The 23,556-nt window shown below is 43.6% G+C and overlaps 1 protein-coding gene across 2 annotated transcripts in view; it reads left to right on the top strand.

The window, feature by feature from the left end:
- The window catches only part of ATP8A2 (ATPase phospholipid transporting 8A2), a 638,305-nt gene that overhangs the window by 226,730 nt on the left and 388,019 nt on the right, over nt 1–23,556 (top strand). For both annotated transcript variants that reach the window (XM_019525447.1, XM_019525446.1), the window contains exon 25: nt 15,278–15,450. In XM_019525447.1, coding sequence (XP_019380992.1) covers nt 15,278–15,450 — 173 coding nt within the window. The remainder of the gene's footprint in view (nt 1–15,277; nt 15,451–23,556) is intronic.

Genomic DNA, 23,556 nt, shown 5'->3' with positions numbered 1-23,556 from the left:
TGTTAGTTTTCTTCTTTGGACCTTTTGTCTTTCCCTGGGTCAGAGCAGAGTCCTAAGGTGAATGTGAAATGTAAATTCAGGAACTATGATGTTTATTGGATGACCCATGTCATTAAGTGGCTTGTAGGCTTCTCATTTGCTAGGGACAGACATTTAAAAAGTCAGAGCCTGAACTGATTCAACCTTTGCAGGTTAGTCTAACCTGCTGGGTTGAACCAGTTTGTAACAGTACAGACATTCCCCCTGGACTGAGGAACTGTGGGCACATGCCTGCAGTTGCTCTGGGCAGACACTGGGGGGTGCTAGAGCACACCCTCAGCTACAGGGAAGCTGTGCTGGTGGGGCATGGCCAGCCCAGGCTGAACTGGCCAGAGAAGGGTTTAATTCCCCACTCTCTGTCCCACCGACAAGGACCCGAGTCGGGTCTTCTGGGTGCTTCCCTCTCGCTACTGCAGCAGCAGGCTAGCCTGACCCCTGAGGCAAAGCGGGGAGGGCAGGAGGTTATTCTCCCCTCTACCCCAGCATCCCCAGCTGGGTCTGCTCACTCTGACTGCCGCCACCACTGAACAGTGGAATAAGCCCCCTCCTGTCCCTGGTGCCAGATGCTGGAGGGAGGGGAAATAACCCCCATCCATGTCCTCCCTCCCTCCAGTGTTACTCCCCTTGTCTCCAGCTGTGGCAGCTGCAGGCGAGGGGGCAAAACAGCCCCCCACCTTGGCCAGCCCACAGCTGCAGCCCAGGGTGCTGCACAGGGCAGGGGGTGCAGCAGTGGTAGCTGCCAGGCTTGGTACCCAATGGCACCTCCAAGCTGGCCTGGGAAACCCACTTCCTGGCCAGTCCCCACCTGACAGGTTATTCCCCCTCCCTCTGATGTCTAGTGGAGGGGATAGGAGGGGGCGTATTCCACTGCTTAGTGGCAGCAGCGGTCAGGGTGGGTTGAGCTGGCTGTGGTCCCCTGAGGGCACTGGGGTTAGATGGGAGAATAACCCTCTCCCTGCCCCCTCTGCCTCAGGGGCCATGCTGGCCTGCCACTGCAGCAGCAAGGGGGGAGTGCCTGGCAGACCCAGCTGAGGTCCCTGCCAGTAAAACAGTCCCTGGCCAGACCACCAACCCCTGACTGTTCCTGCCTGTCCCTGCTCTGGCTGGGATGCAGAGCGGAGAGGCCAGCTCTGCTGAGGTGGAGCAGAGAATCCAGCCCAGGGAGCATACTGGGATGCTGGGGGACTTTGGTTTAAATTAAACCAGGGAGGGGACTGAGATAGACATTACATAAGCCGGTTTGACCCAAATCGGTTAAAGCTGATACTATATTCAACCAGGTTTATCTCAAAGCAGTTTCAACTGTTTTGAAACTGGTTTATGTGCACTGAATGTCTGTTCTGTTATAGGTGCAAATTGGTTTCTGATCACTTAAACTGATTTATGTGTAATGTGCGTCGCTAACCATTGAGGTCTGGGGGATGGGTGATAAATCTATTTCAGTGCACCAGCTGTCCAGATAAGTTATTCTCTGCATTTCAGCTTGTTTGTGCAGGGAGTTGGTTCTAAAAACAGTTGTATGTATATACAAATTTGCTTTTTGTTTTATTCCCTGCACCCTCTTTCTCTCTCCACCCTCTTTTCCTGTACCCAAGGCTTTGCCAAATCTTGTCAGTTTTCCTTTCATCTGTACCCTTCTTAAATCCTCTCTTGCCTTGACTACTTAGATTCCCCTCTTTATGGTCCTGGTTCCATGCTGTTCTGCCCCTCTTAACACACATTCAGCTACGTAATAACTTTGTCTCCTGCCACAGAGCCTACATCATTCCATTTTTTTAAAAATTGTCATTAGTTTTTCCTGACCTTTTAAAAATATTTGACTTTTAAGTTCTAGCTCATGAGCCAACTTGAAATAAGTCTATTAAAATCAGTAAAGCTGCATCTGCTGACAGTCTGACTTAGTTCCATGAAGTCCTATGCAAAGCTCTGTATTACCATCCCTTCTGTATTCACTTGAAACACTGCTTGCCTTTTTTCGTTTTTCTTCTTCTTTAATAGCATGTATAGCCCCAGCAGGTTGTTTGTGTGTCAGTTTTATCCTTCAGATACTGAGTTAATACTGATGAGGCAGGGTCCTTCTGCGAGCTTTGAGAAAGTGAGAATGTACAAACAAGCCATTACGGGTTTCCTACAGACCTTCAGGATGTGAGCTAGAGCTAAGACCACACATGAACTCTACTTCAGGGTATTCAAATTTTCTACCTGACAGGAAATACTCCGACGAAGATTTATAACAGTGTCTTAACATTCAGTGGAAACCATGTTTACACTGTGGGGAAAAAAACCAAGTAGCTTGTTTTTGTAACTAAAATGGTGAGAGTTGATAATTCAAATAAAACATCTACCAGGGGGTTTTGCAGTTGCACAACTGACTTAAAATGGGAATAGGACTAAAGCAGAGAAATATTTGGCAGGATACAGGGATATATTCACAGGCGTGTGGTAGTGTGGTCGCACCCCCTCCTGTTTTTAGCTGTGTTGTAGTGAGCTCTTGGTGCGGGATCTGGGCAGAGCCCTTATTTTCACATAGAGCCCAGTGGGTGACAGCTGCCACTGCCTGTTCTTTCTGTCTTTTCCCCTGCGTTGAATTCAGTGGGGAGGGGGAGAGAGAGGAAGGGCAACTAGCAGCAGTGTTCACACAGGGGCTCTGGCCAGACCCTGGCTCAGTCTGCTGTTGAGCTCAGAGCTCACTGCACATGCGCAGAACAGCCAAAGGAGAGTGGAGGGGGTATCTCTTTTGCTTCATTTCTGCGTCTGCTACTGGCAGGGTGGATGTGTTATAGAATATTTCAGAGGAGAAATGGTTGAAATCTTACACAGATGCTACCAGGAGTGAAACTTAACCTGACATGTACATGCCATTTCTGTCAGATTTGGTATTATTTGCATTTTATTTAGATGATAAAATCTTCTTGTCTGCATGTATAGTGAACATCTTAAGTTTCCCTGTTTTCTGTAGAGTTGCCACCTTGTCACAGTAAGAAACTATGAGAGTTTGTCATTTTCCTTTGTAATGGATTATGCTTTAATAAGGGATGCTGGAGAATGCAACATACAAAAATTCCCTGGAACATGTTTTAGATGAGAGTGGCTCTGATTTATGGCCTTCTGTGATGAATTTAATCCTTTGATTGCTGGTCCTAGAAGCTGTTGCACAAAAGTGGAAGGTGGAATGTCCGTGGCTGAAAAGATCTGAGTAGGATTCCTAGGCTAGGGATAGAAATTACATGCAAACTGGCATAGGTGATCAGAAACCAGTTCAAATCTGTAACGCATCAAAAGTTCAGCGCACATAAACTGCTTTCAAAATGGCTGAAACTGGCTTAAGATAAACCTGGATGGATGTACTATGAGACTCAACTTGAATCTAGAGAGGAACTGGGACAGAAATTCAATAAACCAATTTAACCTAAATCAGTTAACTCACAGTCCCCCAGCATCCTAGGATATTTTGCACCTCCCCCATCAGGCCCTCTTGTAGGGTGGGCAGGTTAGCCTTGGCCCAAGATGTCTTCTCCAGTCAAGTAGGGATGCATGCTCTAGCACCCCCTTGCTTCTGGTCTGGGCCACTGCAGGCTTGTGGCTGCATTTTTTGGAATCAAAAACAAATGTCTGTTCACTTGCTTATCAGTTCAATCTGTGCATCTTAGATTAACCTGCAAAGGTAAATTGATTTAGGCTTGGGCTTTTTGACTGTCTGTACTTCACCCTAGGAAGCATCTCTCTGTGGTTTCTCAGTTCCTGGCTAATCTATAATATGTGATGAGGGGCTCCATTATTTTTTTTTTTTAGAAATCTGCTAGCCTTCCTGCTAATTTTTCCACTTTGGGGAGCCAAAATTAGTATTTACATTGTCAGTCTCATCAGCGGCCTTCTGCACTTGAGGAATTTTTTTGCCTCCAATAAGAGAGGAAAGAGAAAGAAGAGAGAGGAGCTAACAGAGGTAAAGGCAAAACACAAGCTTTTCAAAGCTGAATGAGGAGCTTGTGTATCTGGTATAAGTAAAAGGAAGCTAAGGACCAAATTAACATGTCTGGAATGAAGAATTGGAAGAGGATTGTTAGGTGAGAGAGTATCAGTAGGAATGAGAGAGGAGGAGCAAATTGACAGAGATGAGAAGGAGAAGGGAATTAGAGTAGAAGGAGGAACTAATGGAGAGAGAAATCAATGCAGTATGGGAATTGTGCTGAGAGCAGAGAGTTTGAGGCAAGGGAGGGGCTGGAATGAAGTACTATTTGAGATGGGAAAATAGATGGTAGGAAATTATTATATTTGCCAGTGATGGCAAATATATTTGGATTTAGACAGGTTTAAGGCTTTTAATACAACATTGTAAATGAATTTCTTTTTAAAGTAAAATCATTCCATCTTTGTAAGAAAACCATATTCTCTCTCTTTTCCCTGGTAGAAAAAGAAGTGAAAAATAAGAAAGGAAACTGGTTTTCTTCCCCTTTCTTTTGTACCATTGTTGTAATATGGGAAAGAAAGGAGAGCTAGGAGTGGAGAATAAAAATGGAAAGGAAGTAGAATGTTCATTGCTGAACTGAAAATAAATTTTTGAAACATTTCAAGTAAGTTTCATTTCTAAATCTGTCATTTTAAAGTAGAAGTGAGAATATGGCAAATCTTTTCTACGAACACTTCATTGCACTTGAAAAGCAAACATTTTGACCAGCAACACCTGCTTCCCATAATTACTGGGGCTCTTCCGTGGCCTCATGTGGAGAAGGAGCAGGAAGATGGCCTCAGGAGACAGCAGAGAGGGCAGGAAATGAGGACTTTTTGGCAGGAACCCAGTCAACAGGCAAGAATGGGTGGCTGTCATTTCAAGAAGGTGGAAGACATTATGTTCCACACTTGGGAACAAGAAAAGGCTCATCAGAGGAATGAGAGAGAGAAGCAGGTGGGAGGAAAGATACTTTCTCAGTTGCTGTTCCTTACCTTGTTTTACTTGGGCTTTTAATTATGGAGGTTAAAACCAATTTCTGGTTTTGCTGTTACATAAACAGCGAGAATCGCTCATTAAAATAGATCCTCCTGGTGTGCACTGGATTACTGGAAATTGTTATAATTGCATGCTGCAATTTTATAGTAGACAAAATTGCCAGTTCCTATGCCTTCATTTCCCTGGACTGAATTTGTGTTGTAGTTTGAGTACACTAATCTACTCCTGGGTGAGTCAGATGGTAAAATATGAGCACAACACACCATGACAACCTAAAGTTAATGCCTTGCAGTTGGAGGAAATTGTTTGTTCAATAATAGGAATGAAAAAGGCATAGAACACAGCAATCCATATCCCTAAATCCTTTAAGCAGCTGGATGTGCCGTATGCTAGCAATTATCCAATACAGTAAGAATAGCACACTACATTAACATTAAATGCAGTTAGCTTAATCTGGGGTTTTGGTACCAGTTTGATATTGGCTCCTTAGTTCCCATTCACAGCATGTTTTTGTTTTCAGTGGAGTGCTGCACCCCTGAGACCATAGAAAGCTGATCAGAAAACTGTTCCTTCCTTCTTCCTTGCCTTTAAGCAGCACTTTCCTCTCCCAGCTGCCTGGGCTTTGCAGGCTGCTGCCAATAGACAGCTGTCTCCCTGTTTGCCTGCTCCTTCTGTTGCCCCTAGCCATGGTGCGGTCTCAGCCTTTACTTACGTACCATCTATTTCCTCGGCACATAACTCCCACTTCTGATCTACCTTGTGCACACCACAGCTGCCTTTAACTTTTGACCCATCTCCTCCCTCACTCCTTATTGTTCAGTGCAGGAACAAAAGGGTTAATTTTTCTGGAGCACTGTTTTAGTCATTGGACTATGATTCCTTTCTATCCCTTACCTGCGTCACAGATCAGAGCCTAGTCATTGCTTCCATGCAAGGACAAAGAGGGGAGTAAGGGATATAAATCCACTCTTCTGTACCATCTCTACCTGGCTTCCATGACCCTGGCTACTGGCACCGCATAGTCCCTTCCCACCAATGAGCATATGAGCAGGGAGGGGAGGGGAGCCTTCACTTTGTCACGGTTTTGCTCTCTCCCACATAAAGCTGATCTGACAAGGGGGTAGTTAACACCCTTGGTCCTGCTTCCCCAGCTCTTCTCATCTTGAGCAGCTCCTTCACCCAGAGCAGATAGAAAATGCAAGAGACAGCCCTTAATATCTGCCCATGCTTTGAAACCCCTGCAAGAAAAGCTGTACAGAAAGGAAAGTTGTATTGTTTTGGTTGGGGGATGGTGTTGTTTGCACCTCTACCTGTAGAGGTGAATTTTCAGCTGCTCTCAGTAGCTCTCTGGGAAGGTTACTACTGCTTGAGTGATTCATTCCGTTTGCTGTTGCCTTTTCATTGTGCAAGCTAAGGGAAACTATGGGTGGAAGCGAATTAATCAGTGTTTGTATCGCTCGCCTTTTCCCTGATTATAGACTTCTTTTGCCTAGCACAGGGCTGCAGACTCCTGGGCCTGGCATCATGGGGGCAGCTCTCCAAGGGGCCCCCTACCCTGCTGTGCAGATAGCCCATCCTCCCCTTACCCCACGGGCAGCTGGGCTTCTTCCCCCCTCTTCTGCACGTGCAGCCTATCTCCTTTCCCAGCTGTGTGCACAGCTTGATCCCTGTCCCATTGCTGTGCAGACTGGTGGGGTGCACCGTGACCCCAGCTGTGCAAGGAGTGCATGTAGTAAAAACTTCTCCCTGGAGCCTCTCCCACTGTGCTGCCCTGCCCCCCTATGGAACGCAAAAGCTAGAACGAGCAAAGGAGCAATGTTGGGGAGCAGTGGCTGGGTTGGGAGCCTGTGGGCCTTGCATGATGACCACATGCCCTGGCCTAGCATGCTGCCAACTAACTTGACCTTTCTAACAACTACTTACTTTCTCCAAGCTGAGGAAAGTTTGGGCTATTGTGACACTTACTTATACCAAGCAGTACCCTACCCTACCAAGTAGGTCTGTAACAAGCAGGACCTACTTGTTTTCATTGTGCTATGTGCAACCCAAATCCCAATGTTGCTAAATATGTGTAAGGATGCCTTGACCTTGCTTATAAGTTAGGTGCAATCTCAGACTGCCTCTGCTCTCAAATTTACTCAAGACACAAGACCATACTCACTCTTAGCAGGTATTGGCTTCCAAATTCTCTGGTACACACTTTTAGAAAAGCTTGCACTTCTATATTGGGATATCATGTTTCTGAATGTTTAAATTGCTGCCACAATCACTGCCACTTACAATCTAACTCAGCAGGAAGCTGGTGAACTTCATTTGACTCCAAATACAGACCCTTTGTTCAAGCTGTTCTGTCTTTTGATGCATTTCAGTTTTTCTTTGCACATATCTTATCTGCTGTAATGGAAAAGGTTACTCAGAAGGCAAGCAAGAGTAAGTAGCATCCATGTCTGTCTTGCTACTGGGTACACTACACTTGCTGTCTGCTTTCATGGAAGGTCATATCAAGTTCATTCAGTGTTGTGAATGAAAATAATCAATTGATGAAAGTACAGAACTGGAAACCTTAGTGTATTTTCTTCTGTCTAGAGAAGGCCAGTTTTATTTTAGATAGAATGATTGGGAAGTTTTCAGTTCTAAAGGCAGATGTCTTTTGAGACCTTCAAACAAAAGTACCACAGTGAAAACCTATTATTGTAAAAACTTACATCACAATAACAGATTGCAAATAAGTGAAGAGTAAATAAATGAGGTGCTCACTTTCCCTGTTGCTATTTCATTTAATCTTTTCAGTATAGCCATATTAGGAGCGAAACCCCAGAGGGTCTAGGGTTTGGCCACAAATGTGGCACGTTCAAGTCCTGACATTTGACATGATGACTACTGTCACGATATCACTACACTGCATAAATGGCACTGGATCACAGTGTCAGTGCAGAAAAACGTATGCTTCAAAGAGTGGTGGCAGAAAAGGACCAGCCATATCAAGGAATGGCCAGTTCTCTTCCTCTGACTTTAGGAACAGATGTTGCTTATGTTCTGGAACAGGGAAGTCCTGCAACTGGCATGTACACACATTGCCCTTCTAATCAGGGTTGAGTGAGTGGCTGAATGTGTTGCTGCTTTTCTGCAATTGATTCAATGATGCAATCCCAGGACAACTTTTTCCTTGCACTTTGCAATGTCTTCGGGCAGACTGCTAACATTTCTTATCCTGTGAACCTTTTTCAGAGTATATCCTGGGACCATGGGAGGATCTAGAATTTTGAAAAAGGGGTGTGCAATGGCGTGGTGCTTCATCACATACAAAACAGCACATCTTTTTTGCTAGTTAAAAAGAAATTTGAAGCTTTACTAAGATCCGAGGGACTTAACTGCTGCATTATGCAATTTAAGATTGAAGCAAAACCAGATATAACTTCATTGGAATGCATTTAAAGCAGTCTGCAGGGCTGTGAAATAAGACCTTCATTGCCAGGAGCAGCTAACAGACAGGAGAGTTACAGAACAAAGGCTAGCTTGATTTGTGGAAACATCAAGACAATTAAAAAGAATAGAAGGGTCATTAATACCTGTGGGATGAAGAGTTTAGGAGGGATCAGGTAGCTTATAATGAGCCATGAAGTCAGTTGACTCCATCACTGCTGCCTGAATAGAAATACTACTGCTACTGCCAAGCAGTTGGTTTTAAACTCTGGGTAAGCAGGAATCAAAGGGGGTGCAAGTGAACCAGTCCACACACCCCCCCAGATCTGACTCTGCCTGGGACAATGGGCATGAATGTCATAATGTTTGTGCTTTGTCCCAGGATAAAGTGATTCTTTTGGGGCAAATGCAATGTCTGTAGCTTCAGTCGTCCAGTAGGAGGTTCCCATGGTCACCTTTTAATAATATGACACTGTCTGTCAAAACGTTATATTTGAACCTGTTAACTATGGTGTTAGTTTGGTAAGATGAAGCAATGCTTGCTTAAACTGGTTAACATAAATAAATCCATCTTTATATTATGCAAGATGCATGTGTAAAAAATCTCTCTCTCCGTGTTACAGTAAAATGACAATTTCCATTTTAGATGGTTGTGGAAATCAAATTTGTACTGTATGTGTATGTGGACACATTGATCTTACACTCATTCCAAAAGAGAACTAATGTATTATAAGCACATTGGATACTATTGCAAAATCCATGAAATAAAAGACTTTTTCGTGTTCATATTGAAGTATTTTAAAATGCAGTGCTGGTATTTTCTTTTGCGGTTTTTTTAGTAACCTGGCAAACTGTGGGTATGAGTGTGTTTACATATATGTGTGCACACAATATATGGAATAGTTTTCAGTTAGAAAATGAAATCCCTATAGAAAGGGTTTTGTGAGACTGTTTCAGGAAATCTAAGAAATCTACATTTGCAATCTGTTTCTTTGCCTGGGAACTTGAAAAGTTCAGGAATCCCACAGAAAATCATAATTGTTACTAGTATGTTTTGTAGTGTATATATGGAATGATAATGAACTAGGGTTACCATACGTCCGGGTTTTCCGAGACACGTCTTCTTTTTGGCTCCCCTCATCTCAGTCCAGGGTGGTTTTTTTTAATATATCAACAGTTGTCTAGGATTTTGATTTGCTCAGCATCAACATTTTCCCCAGCACTTCCTGACTTGCCCTAGCAAGGAGCTGCTTGGGGCTGGGGGCAGCGGGGGGAGGGCAGTTGGAGGCATCACGTGTGCCTGTGCATGCACATGAACATGGCTGGCATGCAGCCAGCTGGGCAGGGCAGTGGGAACAGCACTGGCAGCTGGATGCAGGTAAGTCTATGGGGGACAGGGGTTGGAGGGCCAGGGCTTGGGACTGTCTTGGGGCCCCCAGCCCCAGGCAGCTCCTTGCTAGGGCAAGCCAGGAAGCAGGGGGGGGACGTATGTGTGTGTGTGTATGGCAGGGTGTTTGGCAGAAGTGTGGGGAAGGGATGGGTGTGTTGCAGGGGGTGCGGGGGCAGTGCTTGCTGGTGTTGGGGGAAGCTGTCCAAGCGCTGGGGCTGCAGCAAGACAGGGAGGCACCTGCCCCTCCAGCAGAGAAAGGAAGCTTGAGGGTAGCAGGGAGCTGTATGCCCTGGCCGGCAGCACCGGGGCTAGTGCTCTTGCTGTGGGGAGCAGGGGGCTGTGGGTCAGGAACAACTGGTACAGAAGTGATCTGGTATAACTGGATCACCTAACTCAGTTATATTTGAAGTGTTGATGATGGAGTCTTTATACTCTTCTGATATACTTTCATTTTCCAAATAGTGTGTGGATAGGCAGATTTCTATATCTTTTGGATAGGTTAATCAACACACAATGCAAAACCAAAATACCAAGCAATATTTATCCCATAAGGAGAGTGTGGAGGGAAAATTGTCACTGTACAGTAATGTTGGACTTAATTTGTGCTCTGCAGTACCAGCAGATGTGTAGTCTGTGGGGAGGAGTTTGGCTACATTTGGGATGATTGTTTTATTTTGTTCTGTTTTGTTTTCTGTTTTATTTACATCTGTCTGTTAAATCAGAGATGTAAATAGAAAATGCAGCACTCAGCAACAACTTTTGGGTTTGTGACTTACCTTGGAGGAGTTTGGCTCCATAAAATGATGAATGGCTTACAATGAGATGTAATTATTATATTTTCATTTCTAATAGATATAATCCTGTTCTGGTATTTTTTCATATTATAACTATTTCCTGCAAACCAGCACTTTGGAACATGACAAAGAAAACAAGGACACCCTAAGAATGATACACTGATTCATATATTTTGATACCAGGTTTTAAAATTTCATAATGCTGTGAAGAGCAAAAAAGATAGATTTTTTTTTTTTTAAGTTTCTATGGCTTATGACTATATATAAGAGAATGGAAACTACTTACAGAAAATGTGAGCTGAGGGTTGGGGGTTCTCACGGAAGCTACGGAGAATCTTTCCTCTTAAGCTACAGAGTGTGGGAGTGAAGATATATTACCTCTATCCTTTCCTCCATAAATAAAGATACGTTGTACTACATGCTGTGTATTCAGGCAGAGTCAGCTGCATCCTCTGGCAGAATGCCCCATCAGCAGCATGCCAGGACAGTCCAAATATGTAGGTAGGTGTTGGACTCGAGAATAGGAAGTAGCTAGCTTGGCCCCTAAGAGAAGCATAGTGGAGCAGTATCCAGGCAGGACTCAGTCAGGTTGACTATCCCTGCCTCCAGAGAGCCCATTTTTACATTTTCAGAACCATTGTAGTTTTCTTGTCTCTCAGACTGTCCTTTCCAGATTCTCCCCATGAACAGGATAATAAAATCTAGAGATTCTCCAGACAAAAGGTGCTTAATGTGACAGGCTCATTTGTAGTGTGTCCAGTTGGATGCTTGGATTCAGCAGTTTGATTACTCACTATAATCTCTGAATGTCGCTTATCACCATAGAATTACAAAAGAGATGAAATTGATTGATTTTTTTTTTTTCTTTTTTCTTTTTGAAATAAGAAAACTAAGTATGGTGGTAGAGTAATTGGTTAAGCATCTTATTTATCAAAATATCCTGGCCCAGTAGTGGCAAATTAAAGTTCTTGCTATGCAAGCCTAACTGTCTAAGAGTCAAAACTAGGAGTGAGACCTTCTTTTTCAAAGCTCTGTGTACTTTATGTACAAAAGTATATGCACATTTACAGAATCATTGAACAGTAGGGTTGGAAAGGACCTCAGGAGGTCATCAAGTCCACCCCCTGCTCAAGGCAGAATCCTCCTGAATAAACCATCCCAATCAAGTGTGTCTCTAACCTGCTCTTAAATATGTCCAAGGATGGAGGTTCTATAATGTCTTCAGTGCTCACAGGTCTGAGTAACTATTTTTCAAAAGGATTTTTAGCAGTGGTCTAGTTGTGCTTCCACTGATGTCAGTCATAAAACTGACACCATTGAGAGCAGAGTTAGGCCTTGTTTACATGCTAATTTTGGGTGGCTCCTGGAGCTTTTGGAGACAGGGTGGGTGGAGGGGGCAATGGGCAAGCATAGCCTGTAAGGAGGATTGGGGGACTAGAACGGTTTGCCAGGTGGGCAAGTGGAGTCTGCAGAGGGGTTGGTGGGGTCCTGCAGGGGTTGGTGGGATCAGGAGGGCTAGCTAGAGTCTTTGAGGATGTTGGGCAGATGGATTTCATAGACATTAGGGCTGGAAGGGACCTCGGAAGATCATTGAGTCCAGCCCCCTGCCCGAGGGGTAGGAAGCCAGCTGGGGTCATAGGATCCCAGCAAGATAAGCATCCAATTTACTCTTGAAGTTGTACTCAATGTAGGTGCTTGAACCACCTCCAATGGCAGGCTATTCCAGACCTTGGGGGCTCAGACAGTAAAGAAATTATTCCTTATGTCCAGCCTGAAATGGTCTCGCAGTAGTTTATAACTGTTTGACCTGTCTTCCCTTGGGGTGCTCTGATGATCAAACATTCCCCCAAATACTGGCGCTCATCCCTGATAAACTTATAGGTGGCCATCCGATCACCCCAAGCCTGCATGTTTCCAGGCTAAAGAGCCCCATGGCTCTCAGCCTGTTGTCATAAGGTCTGTTTTCCTGACCTCTGATCATGAGCATGGCTCTTCTCTGGACTCTCTCAAGCTTCTCCACATCCTTTTTGAACTGTGAGGCCCAAAACTGGATGCAGTACTCCAGCTGCGGCCTTACTAAGGCCGAGTACAAGGGGAGAATGATGTCCTGGGATTTGCTTGAGAAGCATCTATGGATGCAAGCCAGCGTTTTGGTTGCTTTACTCACTGCAGCATTGCATTGAAGGCTTAGATTCATCTTGTGGTCAATGATGACCCCCAAGTCTCTTTCTTCTGTAGTGCTAGCCAGCGTAGCACTGCCTGCCTTTAAGGATGCTGTAGATTTTTCTTCCCAAGGTGGAGAACCTTGCATTTTTCAGTGTTAAACACCATAAGGTTCTTGTCTGCCCATTTCCTGAGCCTGTCCAGGTCAGCCTGGATTGCTCTCCTGTCTTCAGGTGTGGATGCTTTGCCCCAAAGTTTCATGTCATCAGCGAATGATGACATAGAGGGGGGGCTCTCTCCCTGACACCAGGGGCTATTTTTAAGCCCCTGAGCCAACCAACCCCAGTGATGTTTCCCGCCTGTCTCCCACCCTGACTGACTTCCTCAGCTCAAGGTACCAGTGAACACTAGTAAAAATGGCACCAGGAGTGGCTTGTGAGAGAGGGTGTTTGGCGGGCTCAGGGAGTGCTGCCTGGTGGGGGGCCTAAAAATAGTCTGGTTCTAGGAGGGATGATAGGAAAAATGCAGCCCCGTGGCTGAGGCTAGTGCTGGAATCCAGATACTGGGATATCCTAGCCCTGGGGCTGTGTTGGGAGTTGTACAGAAGTTCAGTTAGATCAGTCTTACTGAACCTGATCTAAGTTAGACTGCCTTGGAGGTAAGTCTAACTTAGATTGGATTAGCCATTTTTAGACCGATCCAAGCTTCTTGGTCTTCTGTATAGTTCACATTTAGATCCACCTTACTAGACATCTAAGTGTAAGGTCTGCACCTGGGCAAACCTAGTTAGATTGGGTAGTCATGTTTAACACAATCTAACCTCCTCAAAAACCTGTATGTACCCTAACCACTCTAGGCCACATCTTAGTGTAAATACCCCTGCTGCCCCACCTCCCCCTGGCCTAGATTGAGCCCACTACCATGCCCTGCCCTCCCCAGTGTTGGCATTGGGTTTATGACCCAGATACCTTGTTCCAGGTGGACCCAAATCTTTGGATCAACCACAACTTCCATTTGATAATAGGCAAATGTTATTGATACAGTGATAGCAGATCAGAATAACACCGGCAAGGCAAACAAAATAACCCATCCCCCCCATTCTATATGTACCAGTCCTAGGATTTTCACAGAGGGGAAGGTACATCTGGCCAGTATGCAAGCTTCACCCTATGGTTCTTCCTTGAATGCCAGATGTTAGCAGCCTGGATGTTGATGGCTGAGCCCTCCCCACCCCCAGGGGTGTGGGTGAGATGGGCTGGTGGTGTGCCCTCTGTCCTTTGGTGGCCTTGGGTTCCCTGCTCAGAGACCCTTTGCTGCTCTGAAATCCCTCCTTTTAGTATGCTTTCTCTCCTCTGATGTTGGTTTCCCCATGGTCAGCATACCGTCCACAGTCTGTCCTGTCAGCATATTCCTTTGTTTCGCAAACACATTGTATGCACACATCTTAATTTGGTCGTTTACTGGTTTCTTAATTTGGGCATGTCCCAGCATCCTAATTTGGTCTGTTCACCAAAAACAGAAAGCCCTGGGGCTCTGTAGCTGGTCATTAACCTGACTCCAATGTGGCAAGCCTATCTTATGTTATGGGTACACTGTTCATGTTTTGAATTTCCCAGGATGTGTGTATCCACTTGTCTGTTGGCCTTGGATGTGGTGTCTGCCTTGAAGGCTGTGAACCTTTGTTGCAAACAGGTTTTTAGAAACCAGTTAATCCTTGCCATTCCCCTGAACCATTGTTTTAATGCAATATCTACTTTGCCTACAAGACCATTCCTAAAAACAAGCCTCTAAATATCATCATTTTCTATCCAGCACCCAGCACCCCAGGTCCCTGCTTACTGACCCGCCTATCTCCCCCACCTTTGTACTTATGGCTTCCTGTGCTGCCTGTCCTAGGGGAGCAGGCAGGGAAGGGTTAGCCTGTCTGCTTGGCTGCCACTTCTGCTGTCTGGGCCACTGCTGGGCAGGCAGGTTAACCCTTTCCTGCCTGCTCCCCTAGGGCAGACAGTACAGGCAGCCACAAGTGGGTGGCGGGGGATGAGCAAAGCCCTAGGGGTTAGGGGGAAACCTGGAATGGGAAGGGGACAGATTCTTACCTCTCAGTCCTCTGGTCCCCTGCTGGCCAGAACATGTGACAGAACCAAACTCAAGCTAGCACTAACACCATTTGATTTTTGTGTGGCTCACTGTGTAAAGTGTAACAAGGCCTTTTGACCACCTTGAGCAACTGTATAAATCCTACTTCGAGCCTGTTAGATTGAGAGGGGATGATTGAGCAATAGTAAATATCTGCAACTTTTGTATATCAGTTCTCAGACAAATGTAAATCTTTTTGGATTAGGGATTGGAATAGGAAGTTTGAGGAGTCTACAGTATATTAAGATAGAAGCAGTGGAAAAAGGTATAAAAGGCATCAGCCCCCACTTATTCTAATCAAACACGCGATTTGTGGTTTGGAATGGCTTAGACTGCAACATAAAGAAATATAATTTTTCTTTTTTTATGTATGTGTTTCTGTTTTAGGCAACCAGGGCTGCCCTTACACAGCACTGCACAAACTTGGGAGATTCACTAGGCAAAGAAAATGATATTGCCCTGATTATTGATGGCCAGACACTGAAGTATGCTCTCTCGTTTGAGGTCAGGCAGAGTTTTCTGGACTTAACACTGTCCTGTAAGGCAGTCATCTGCTGCAGGTAAGAAATGTCAAGATTTTTCTCTAGTGTAAAACTGGCATGGAATTTGTGCAACTTTTACTTGTGTTCTAACTAACTATCAATAGCACATGCAGAAAATAGACAAGTAAGAAACCCAGCTTATTGTTGAGAGAAGGGGAGATGTCTGATGCTCGTTTATTCACACATGGGGCTGAGTTGTCTGTTATTTACCAATTATTAAGAAGCTAGCCTGTTCACAGGGTGGTCCCACAATGGCTGTGTGGGAGGAATATTTCCATGCCAAAGGCAGTTCTGTGGCAGCTGCTGCTGCAGTTGCTTCTGTAACTGTGGTGCCTCTAACTCTACAGGAGTGTGTGAACAACTGGCTAATCGATGAAGTATTGCATTTTCCTTTTTCCCTTACCCTGACAACTTGTGGTCACAAGGCAGACAGCCTTTGTGAAGCACGCAAATGATGCATACCCCCTGCCTGGACTCTGGTTATGTTACATTCTTTTCAGCTGTGGAAATGTACTGGATCTTGAAAACTGAACTAGTATGATGGTCATCTATTAAAAATAGTGCCATGACTGAGAAACAGAGGAAGGATTTTCCCCCTATAAAAAGAAGAGTTTCTTTTAAAACTGTAGACTTTACTTTTTTTTCCTGAGCAGGAACTTATAACTGTTATAAAGTAATAGGATATAATAAGGAAATGAGGGGCCTCCTGACCCCTTGATTGCAAGGGTAGACACTGAAGAATGGAAGTTGTGACACAACGCATGCAATTGTACTTAAGTGTAGGATTTAAATAGCCAGAGGTTGATTCCACTTCGATTGACAGCCCGTTCATTAAGTAGAGCTGCAGAGAGAGGCAAGGAAATTTATACTAAATACTTTGTCAGGTACAGAATACCTCAGCAGTATGTGTTAGGTTGTATTTTGTGTGTGTTTCCCTAGATGGCTGCCACCTATGATGTTCTCCTGTGAATATTATCCTAGCTTAGAGGTCTAACTAGGTGTAGCACTCAGCATTCTCCTGGTTTTTAATTTTCACAGAATTCTTTTCACTGTTGTTATGCTGCTGATTTTAAGTTTGGTGAAATTGAAAATGTTAGTGATATGAATATTTTATTAGGCTAGATTCCTTAGTCTTTTTTTTTTTTTTTTTAAGAATAAAGGAAATCTGGAGACTTCAGTAATCAACCCAGTCATCCTCCTTATTGTTTTTGAAGGTTACTGAATTGTACTTCAAGTCATGCTTTGTAGTAGTAATATTTTAATTTCAGGGGTAGGACTGCACCTCAACTCATGAAACACTGATAGCAAGGCTGTTTAATGTATGTATCACTGTATTCAAAGAATCTATAAATACTAGTGTGGAAAATACTAGAAAGCTAGCATGGCCTTTGGCAGACTCCGTAAGTCAGTCTGGGACCACAGAGGCATCAGAATATTGATGAAACTGAAGGCCTACAAAGCCATCATTCTCCCAACCCTCCTCCTTTACACCTGTGAAACCTGGACCGTCTACCAGTGTCCTGTCAAGAAACTAAACCACTTCCACCTGTGCTGCCTGCAAAAGATACTAAAGATCAAGTGGCAGGACAAGATCCCAGACACCATGGTGCTCAGAAGATCAGTTCTCCCCAGCGTTCCCATTCTACTGAAACTGGGGCAGCTGAGATGGGCTGGCCACCTTTCAAGAATGCCCAACACTTGCCTGCTGAAGAAAATCTTCTATGGTAAACTGCCAAATGGACTATGCTCTCGCGCCGCACCAAAGAAGCGGTACAAGGACACCCTAAAGGTGACCCTAAAGCGTTTCAGCATTGACCTGGAGTCATGGGAGCAATTTATTCACAAACGGTCCATCCTGGAGGTCATCAATCCAGAATGGAGCACTGGCCTTCAAACAGCAACATGTGGCAGAAGCAATGAAGTACCGTGTGACCAGGAAAATGAAAGCCTCTCGTACCCAGTCCTCATCACTCTCCTGCCCCTGCTGCAGCAGATTGTTCAAGACAAAGATTGAGCTTACAAATCGCCTACATACCCAAGCAACCTAATCTCTACCCTCCTCCTTTCTCCTTCCTCTCTCTTTTCTACTCCTTCCTTTTTTCTCCTTTTCTCTTTTCTCCCTCCCTGTTTCTTTCCCACTTCTTTTCTCCCTTCTCCCCCTCCCGTCCACCCCATCCTTCTGCTGCTGGATGCAATTGTCTTCACCTATGAAGGACACACAAAGATAAATAGTAGTTAACTAATCCCAAAAATAACCTGGGTGTGATGAGCAAAATATTTTTGGTGTTTGTATAGATGGGGAAAAAGGAGCCACAGAGAAATCCCTCCTTTCTGTATTCATTTGATATTCTTTCTAAAAATCAGAGAGGAGTTTCATTTTTCATGTGCCCTTGAATGCCACGTCCTGTTTGCCACTTAAAATTATGCTGACTATATATTTATGTAACTGACAGTGCATTTTTTTCTTTAGGTTTCTCTTTCCATTTTGTCCTAGCCTTATCATTGATGTAAGGAGGAAAACTTCAGTGTGATAATGTGTATGTACGAGAGGCTTTGAAATTTAGTCCTGACTGTGCTTTTTCAGAAATATGTCAGTAAGATGACTGCTCCTTCCTTGCTCATATGTTTGTGATCTCATTTTGAGATTCATATTTGTGGATGTTGCTGGTTGTAATTGTTATCATACAGTCTGTAATTTATTAGTTGCTCTTCATAATATAATAATTACAGTACAGCATTTTGCATTTATAATATAGATTATAATCTCTCCTAAGTAGGCCTTTGTTTCTATGAAGCAGTAAGCTCTTTATGAAGCTGTGTGTGTGTGTGTGTGTGTGTGTGTGTGTGTGTGTGTGTGTATTTTGAGCTTCATAAAGAGCTTGCTGCTGTGTGTGTGTGTGTGTGTGTGTGTGTGTGTGTATTTTGAGCTTCATAAAGAGCTTGCTGCTGTGTGTGTGTGTGTACACACATACACTCACCTTCAGGAACTTATAATCAGGAGTATGTCCTTTAAACCATTCCTTTGCCTTCTCACACAGCGAACTTGAAAATCCTTTGGTGCACAGACTAACATAAAAGCAACTATGTAGAGAACCAGATCACTGGCAGAGAAATCTACTTTCTCAAATGGCTCAAATTAACTCCATGAACGTAGATTTAATGTTGCAGCTTCCAGCCACTGTAACAGCCCTCTTAGTTGTAGTCTTTCAAAAGACAAAAGTAATATATTTTGGTATCTTCTAGTACACAAAGAATAAATCCCAATATACTGCAGCTCTGTGGAGGTTCCTTAGATAAATTTTGTGTGGAGATTAGTGGTCATTTTAGTTAAATATCAGGTAGTCAGATATTCTCACTTGGCATAACCAGTGGAAATTTTACCACTTACACTGTTTCACTGCCAGTTCACAGCAGGTGTTTAGCTTGCCCCACTGCTTATTTCACTACGTCACAGCAGAATTTGACCTGTTGGTTGGATCTAGGTTTACACAGATATTGTCCTATGTCATGACTGCTCCTGAAGGGACAAAATACGAGCCCCAAGCAAATGAAATACAAAGACTAGTCAACCTTGTATTCTATGGCAGAAAGGCTGCATCACTTTTTAGACTTTGAAAAAGGTTTGTACCCTCAAGGGCAAGTATGTATATTTTTAATTTTAAATTTTATTAGTCATATTTGGCCTGTGGGCGGGAAGCTGTGGGCCCAGAAGGTATTGTCACATTTTGTGGGTGCAGAGGAAGATTTATTTGGACTCCAGAAGTGATATTTAATCAGATAGATAAATGCACATAGACCCTGGACTAATATATTCTAGCTGAATTTTATCTTTTAGTAGGTGTTTACTTTTATAAAGATAGTAGATGGTAACGACAGCTACAGTCCTGCATTGGAAGTGGAGGTGGAACTGCAGGTTTTTCCATCTGTGAGTTCTGTGATTCATCTCTGGTTCCAAGTGCACCTATTCATGAGATTGCAAACAATAGACCTTTCTCAGTTTTCAAGCCAGACTGTTCTATTTGTGCTGCTTCCAAGCACTGTTCCAAATAGTTCTTGAATGGAAAAGATTTCAGTCTGCATCTACCTCTCCTGTATCACATTGCTTTTTTGTTGTAATTAATATTAAACATGCTGTGGGAGGTGGGGAAGCTGGGTTTCCTCTTTTTTTCTTTTTTTGTAACTGTTTTGCAACACAATAGTAAACCTGCTTGAATAAAGTGACCCTGCCTCCTAAACATAATCAGCTGAATTCTTCATGAAGCCAGGAAAATTGCACAAGGGATATTTTGACCCAAGGTGTTGCGAGTCTGCTGGGTATTTGTAGCCCATACACTTTGGTATATGTTATTCCCCATAAATACTTCTCTTACTTTGAAGTTAAGTGTGTGGGTGATAGCAGTTAACCCATTCATGAGACTCCACATCAAAATTCATCTCATTAGAAGGCTCATCTGCATGCAGAAGTTTCTGCACAATAAATTTGAATATGAATTTACAACTCACTAGTTTCTCTGCACTAACTCTGTGTAGATGCTCTTAATACACCAATAAGCTTACTCTCTCAGGAGGGTATATTGGCAAGTGTCCAGCGCTGCAATGATGCATGTAACAACTACATACATCATTACACTGAAGTCTAGACTACCTCATAAAGTTCTACCATTAAAACTTTGTGTGCGTCTACATTTGAAGCTCCTCTGTGTTGGCAGAAGTCTCCTTCCCACTGACAGTCTGATGTGTGTATGCAGCCTTCAGCTGGCTGGCTGTAACGGTTCCTTCAGTAACTGGTGCCTTTTATGGGTGCGCTTCAATCTCTCTCAATCCCTGCGCACAGCTGCTGCAGGGGAGCTTTGCACAGCCTACAGAAATGCATGGATCGGTGTGTTCTCAGATGAGTGGCCTGTTGCGGCCAGACCTCCTGCTAGCAGAGACAGATGAGTGTAGATGAGGCCTGTACTGCTCACTAGTATGAACCTTTGATCATTGTAGACATGCTGTAATAATGTCCACATGAGGAGTAATGGGTGTGCTGTAAATTCACACCCGACTTTACTACTCAGTAATTTCCTGTGTAAACAAGTTCTGTGTTGTTAGTTCCATATGCCTGTCTCAATATTTTGAGCACATGGACCCTTTAAACCACCAATCCATCCTAAATTGCTGCATCTCCCCCCACCCCCTCAAGCTTGGTAGAGATAGATCAAAGGCCCCTACAGCCTAAGCAATGTACATTTGCAGAGCCTTAATTTAAACTACCCAAGTCATGTGATTTACTGTAGATAATCAGCACTCTTCCCCATTGCCAAGATTAATTTAATATTAGTCATCTCTTTTCCCCTATCTCTGATGGTCAAACAGAATTGCAGTTTTAATTATTAGCTGGTTAAAGAAACTAAGGAACAATGTGGAAAAATATTGTAAAATGTAAATCAAAGAAAAAGTGATGTAATTTCATAGGTTTAAAAGGGAAATAAAAATAAGTGGGTTTGGAATCCCCAGGGAAAAAGAGGAATGCCTTTAAGGCTTTGCAGGAATGTTCCATTTACTTGCCAGGTGCTTGGTACTGTAGAAAAACATTTTTTATCCTACTCTGGGCTGTTTTAATAGTACATTGCATGTCAAATAAGACAGTGCACTTTAAAACTTCACAGGAAGAAGTTTAAAATGTAATTGGCACAGCAAGGGGAAATTTCAAATTAAATAGTTACAGTCTTCAAACAAAAACATTAATTGGGAGAAGGGTCTGGTGTGTTTTAACCCGATGGTACAAAGTTTAATCATTTTAAAAGGAGCTATGTTGCTATTCTCAATGTAACATAGCATAAATTCATGGGACTTAATATATCATAAATTCACTATAAGCTTTTCATCCCCACTGGGGAATTTCAGATGCATTTGCCAGTCAAGGACATTTTTAATATACTTAAGATATACTGTATATTCATTTACTAGGCTTTAGACATAAACTGTAGTTGGATATGGCTTTCAGAAGTAATCTTTTAAAATGAAACTACAATAAATTTGGCCCTGCTTTTTTATAATAAGAATGAGAGAGGTGGTATTCTCTGACAAGCTAAATTGCCCCAGTATTCCGTTGTCTCTAGCATCAGGATTAGTTGCAAAATTGAGGAATTATACCCTTCCAGACTGGATAAAGCTTGCAAAACCAGGGTTAGCAACTGTATCCTCAAAGAATAAATCTGGTAAGAAATGTTATTCTGTACATTTAGACTAGGGACAGACATTCAAAAAGCCGGAGCCTGAATTGATTCAGTCTTTGCAGCTTAGTCTAACCTGGCTAGTCTAAATCAGTTTGTAACTGTACAGACATCCCAGACATGCAGGCACATACCTGCAGTGGCTCAGGCTAGAAGCTGGGGGGGTGCTAGGGCAGCCTTCCCTTCCCTTCCACAGGGCTGAGCTCAGGGTTGGGAGTGGGTGGCCAGGCCCTGGCAGGATTAGGGAGGGGCTCCCCTGCTCCTTGATAACAAAGCATGTATCAGCTCTCTAATCAGCATTTAGCACCCCATCAGAAAACAAACAGCCTCTCTCATTAGTTCAAGCTCTTCTTAAACAAAGAAGGAATGGAGGGATATTACCAGCTGAGCTGTTGATTGACTCCAAAAAGCCCTACACCAACACTGCTGTCTGCCACAGCATAGACCTTAGCTAGCATGTGGTCTGCTAACTAATGCTGAGGTGTCTGTGTAAAGTAGAGGGGATGGGGGATCCCTACTTAGCAGGGAGTGCTTAGAGAAGGGAGAGAGCACGAGGAAGCCAGGCAGACGCTGCTGTGCCTGCAGGTCTCTGCCAGAGCTGCAGCCAGTGAGCAGAGGAGAGGGGCCAGCCCTCCTGTGGAGCAGAGAGCCCTGCCAAGCCCAGAGAGCAGGCCAGGATGCTGGCGGAGTCTGATTTAACTTAAACCAGTAAGGGGTCTGGGACAGACATTGCATAAACCAGGTTGACCCAAATAAGTCAAGTCTGATACTACATTCAACCAGGTTTATCTGAAACCAATTTCTGCCATTTTCAAACCAGTTTATGTGCACTGAACATCTGTTCTGTTACTGGTTTAAACCAGTTTCTGATCACTTAAACTGGTTTATATGTAATGTCTGTCCCTAGCCTTAGAGCCAGATTTTATTCTCTCACCAAATGCTCCCTTCTCTGCAAGTTATCCATTTAAGTAGATGAAGCAAAGTCATTCAGAAATAAATTGGAGGGATCGGTAAAAAGAAATTACCACTTTGTGGGCTTAGTGAAAGGAAGAGTTAGTTCCTTTTAATAAATTAGGATTATTCTTTAGTTTAATTCACTAAGATAGGGCTATCCCTCCTAGCATAAATTAGTTTGTAGAAAAGGTGAATGTGTGCTATTTGATTTGATTATATTTTGATTATTATTTGTTTTGATGCATCAAAGAATGATGGAATATACCTTGGTAGAGATTGTTGGTGGTGATCCCTCACGGTTGAGTGTGATCACTCCCACAGGTCAAGTAAAGGGTTGTAGATGAGTCTGGTGATAGTTAAGAAGGCTGATCCTACAGCCAGAGACTCTCTGGTAGATGCCACAGGTAGTGATTAAAGAGAGGGTGGGACTACAGATTTTGCAGTCTTGTTTCCTTTCCTTCCATTTCTGTTGTTTTTCTGCCTCCAGGGTGAAATAGTTTTCTTCAAAGTAAGATGCTTTCTCATAAGGCATTGCTATGTAACCCTCTCCTGGGCTACTTTTTCCCAGTTTGTGATGTCAATGCCACGCTTCTTAATGTTTGCCTTGAGGGTGTCCTTGAAGTGTTTTCTGTGGCCCCATGTGTCCCGTGTCCTTGGCTGAGTTGGGAGTATAGCAGTCGTTTTGGTAAACATACATCAGGTATCCCCTGTCCATCACTGCTGATGTTGAATAATCAATACTTCCATACTTGTGGTGTTAGTGTTGGTGAGGACGCTGGCATTTGTTCGTCGATCCTTCCACTTTATGCAAAGTGTCTTTTGGAGGTAACACTGGTGAAGGCATTCCAGGCTTTTTCAGGTGGTCCCCTGTGGGTTACCCAAGCTTCGTAGAGAAGAGTAGGGATTACTACAGCCTTGTATAATAGGAGCTTTGTTGGAGTCCTGATATCAT

The sequence above is a fragment of the Gavialis gangeticus genome, unplaced genomic scaffold (genome assembly GCF_001723915.1).
Source record: "Gavialis gangeticus isolate Ggan-Ray unplaced genomic scaffold, GavGan_comp1, whole genome shotgun sequence".
NCBI classification, from domain to species: domain Eukaryota; kingdom Metazoa; phylum Chordata; order Crocodylia; family Gavialidae; genus Gavialis; species Gavialis gangeticus.
The sequence above is the reverse complement of the archived record's forward strand: the minus strand, read 5'-3'. Positions and strand labels throughout refer to the sequence as shown.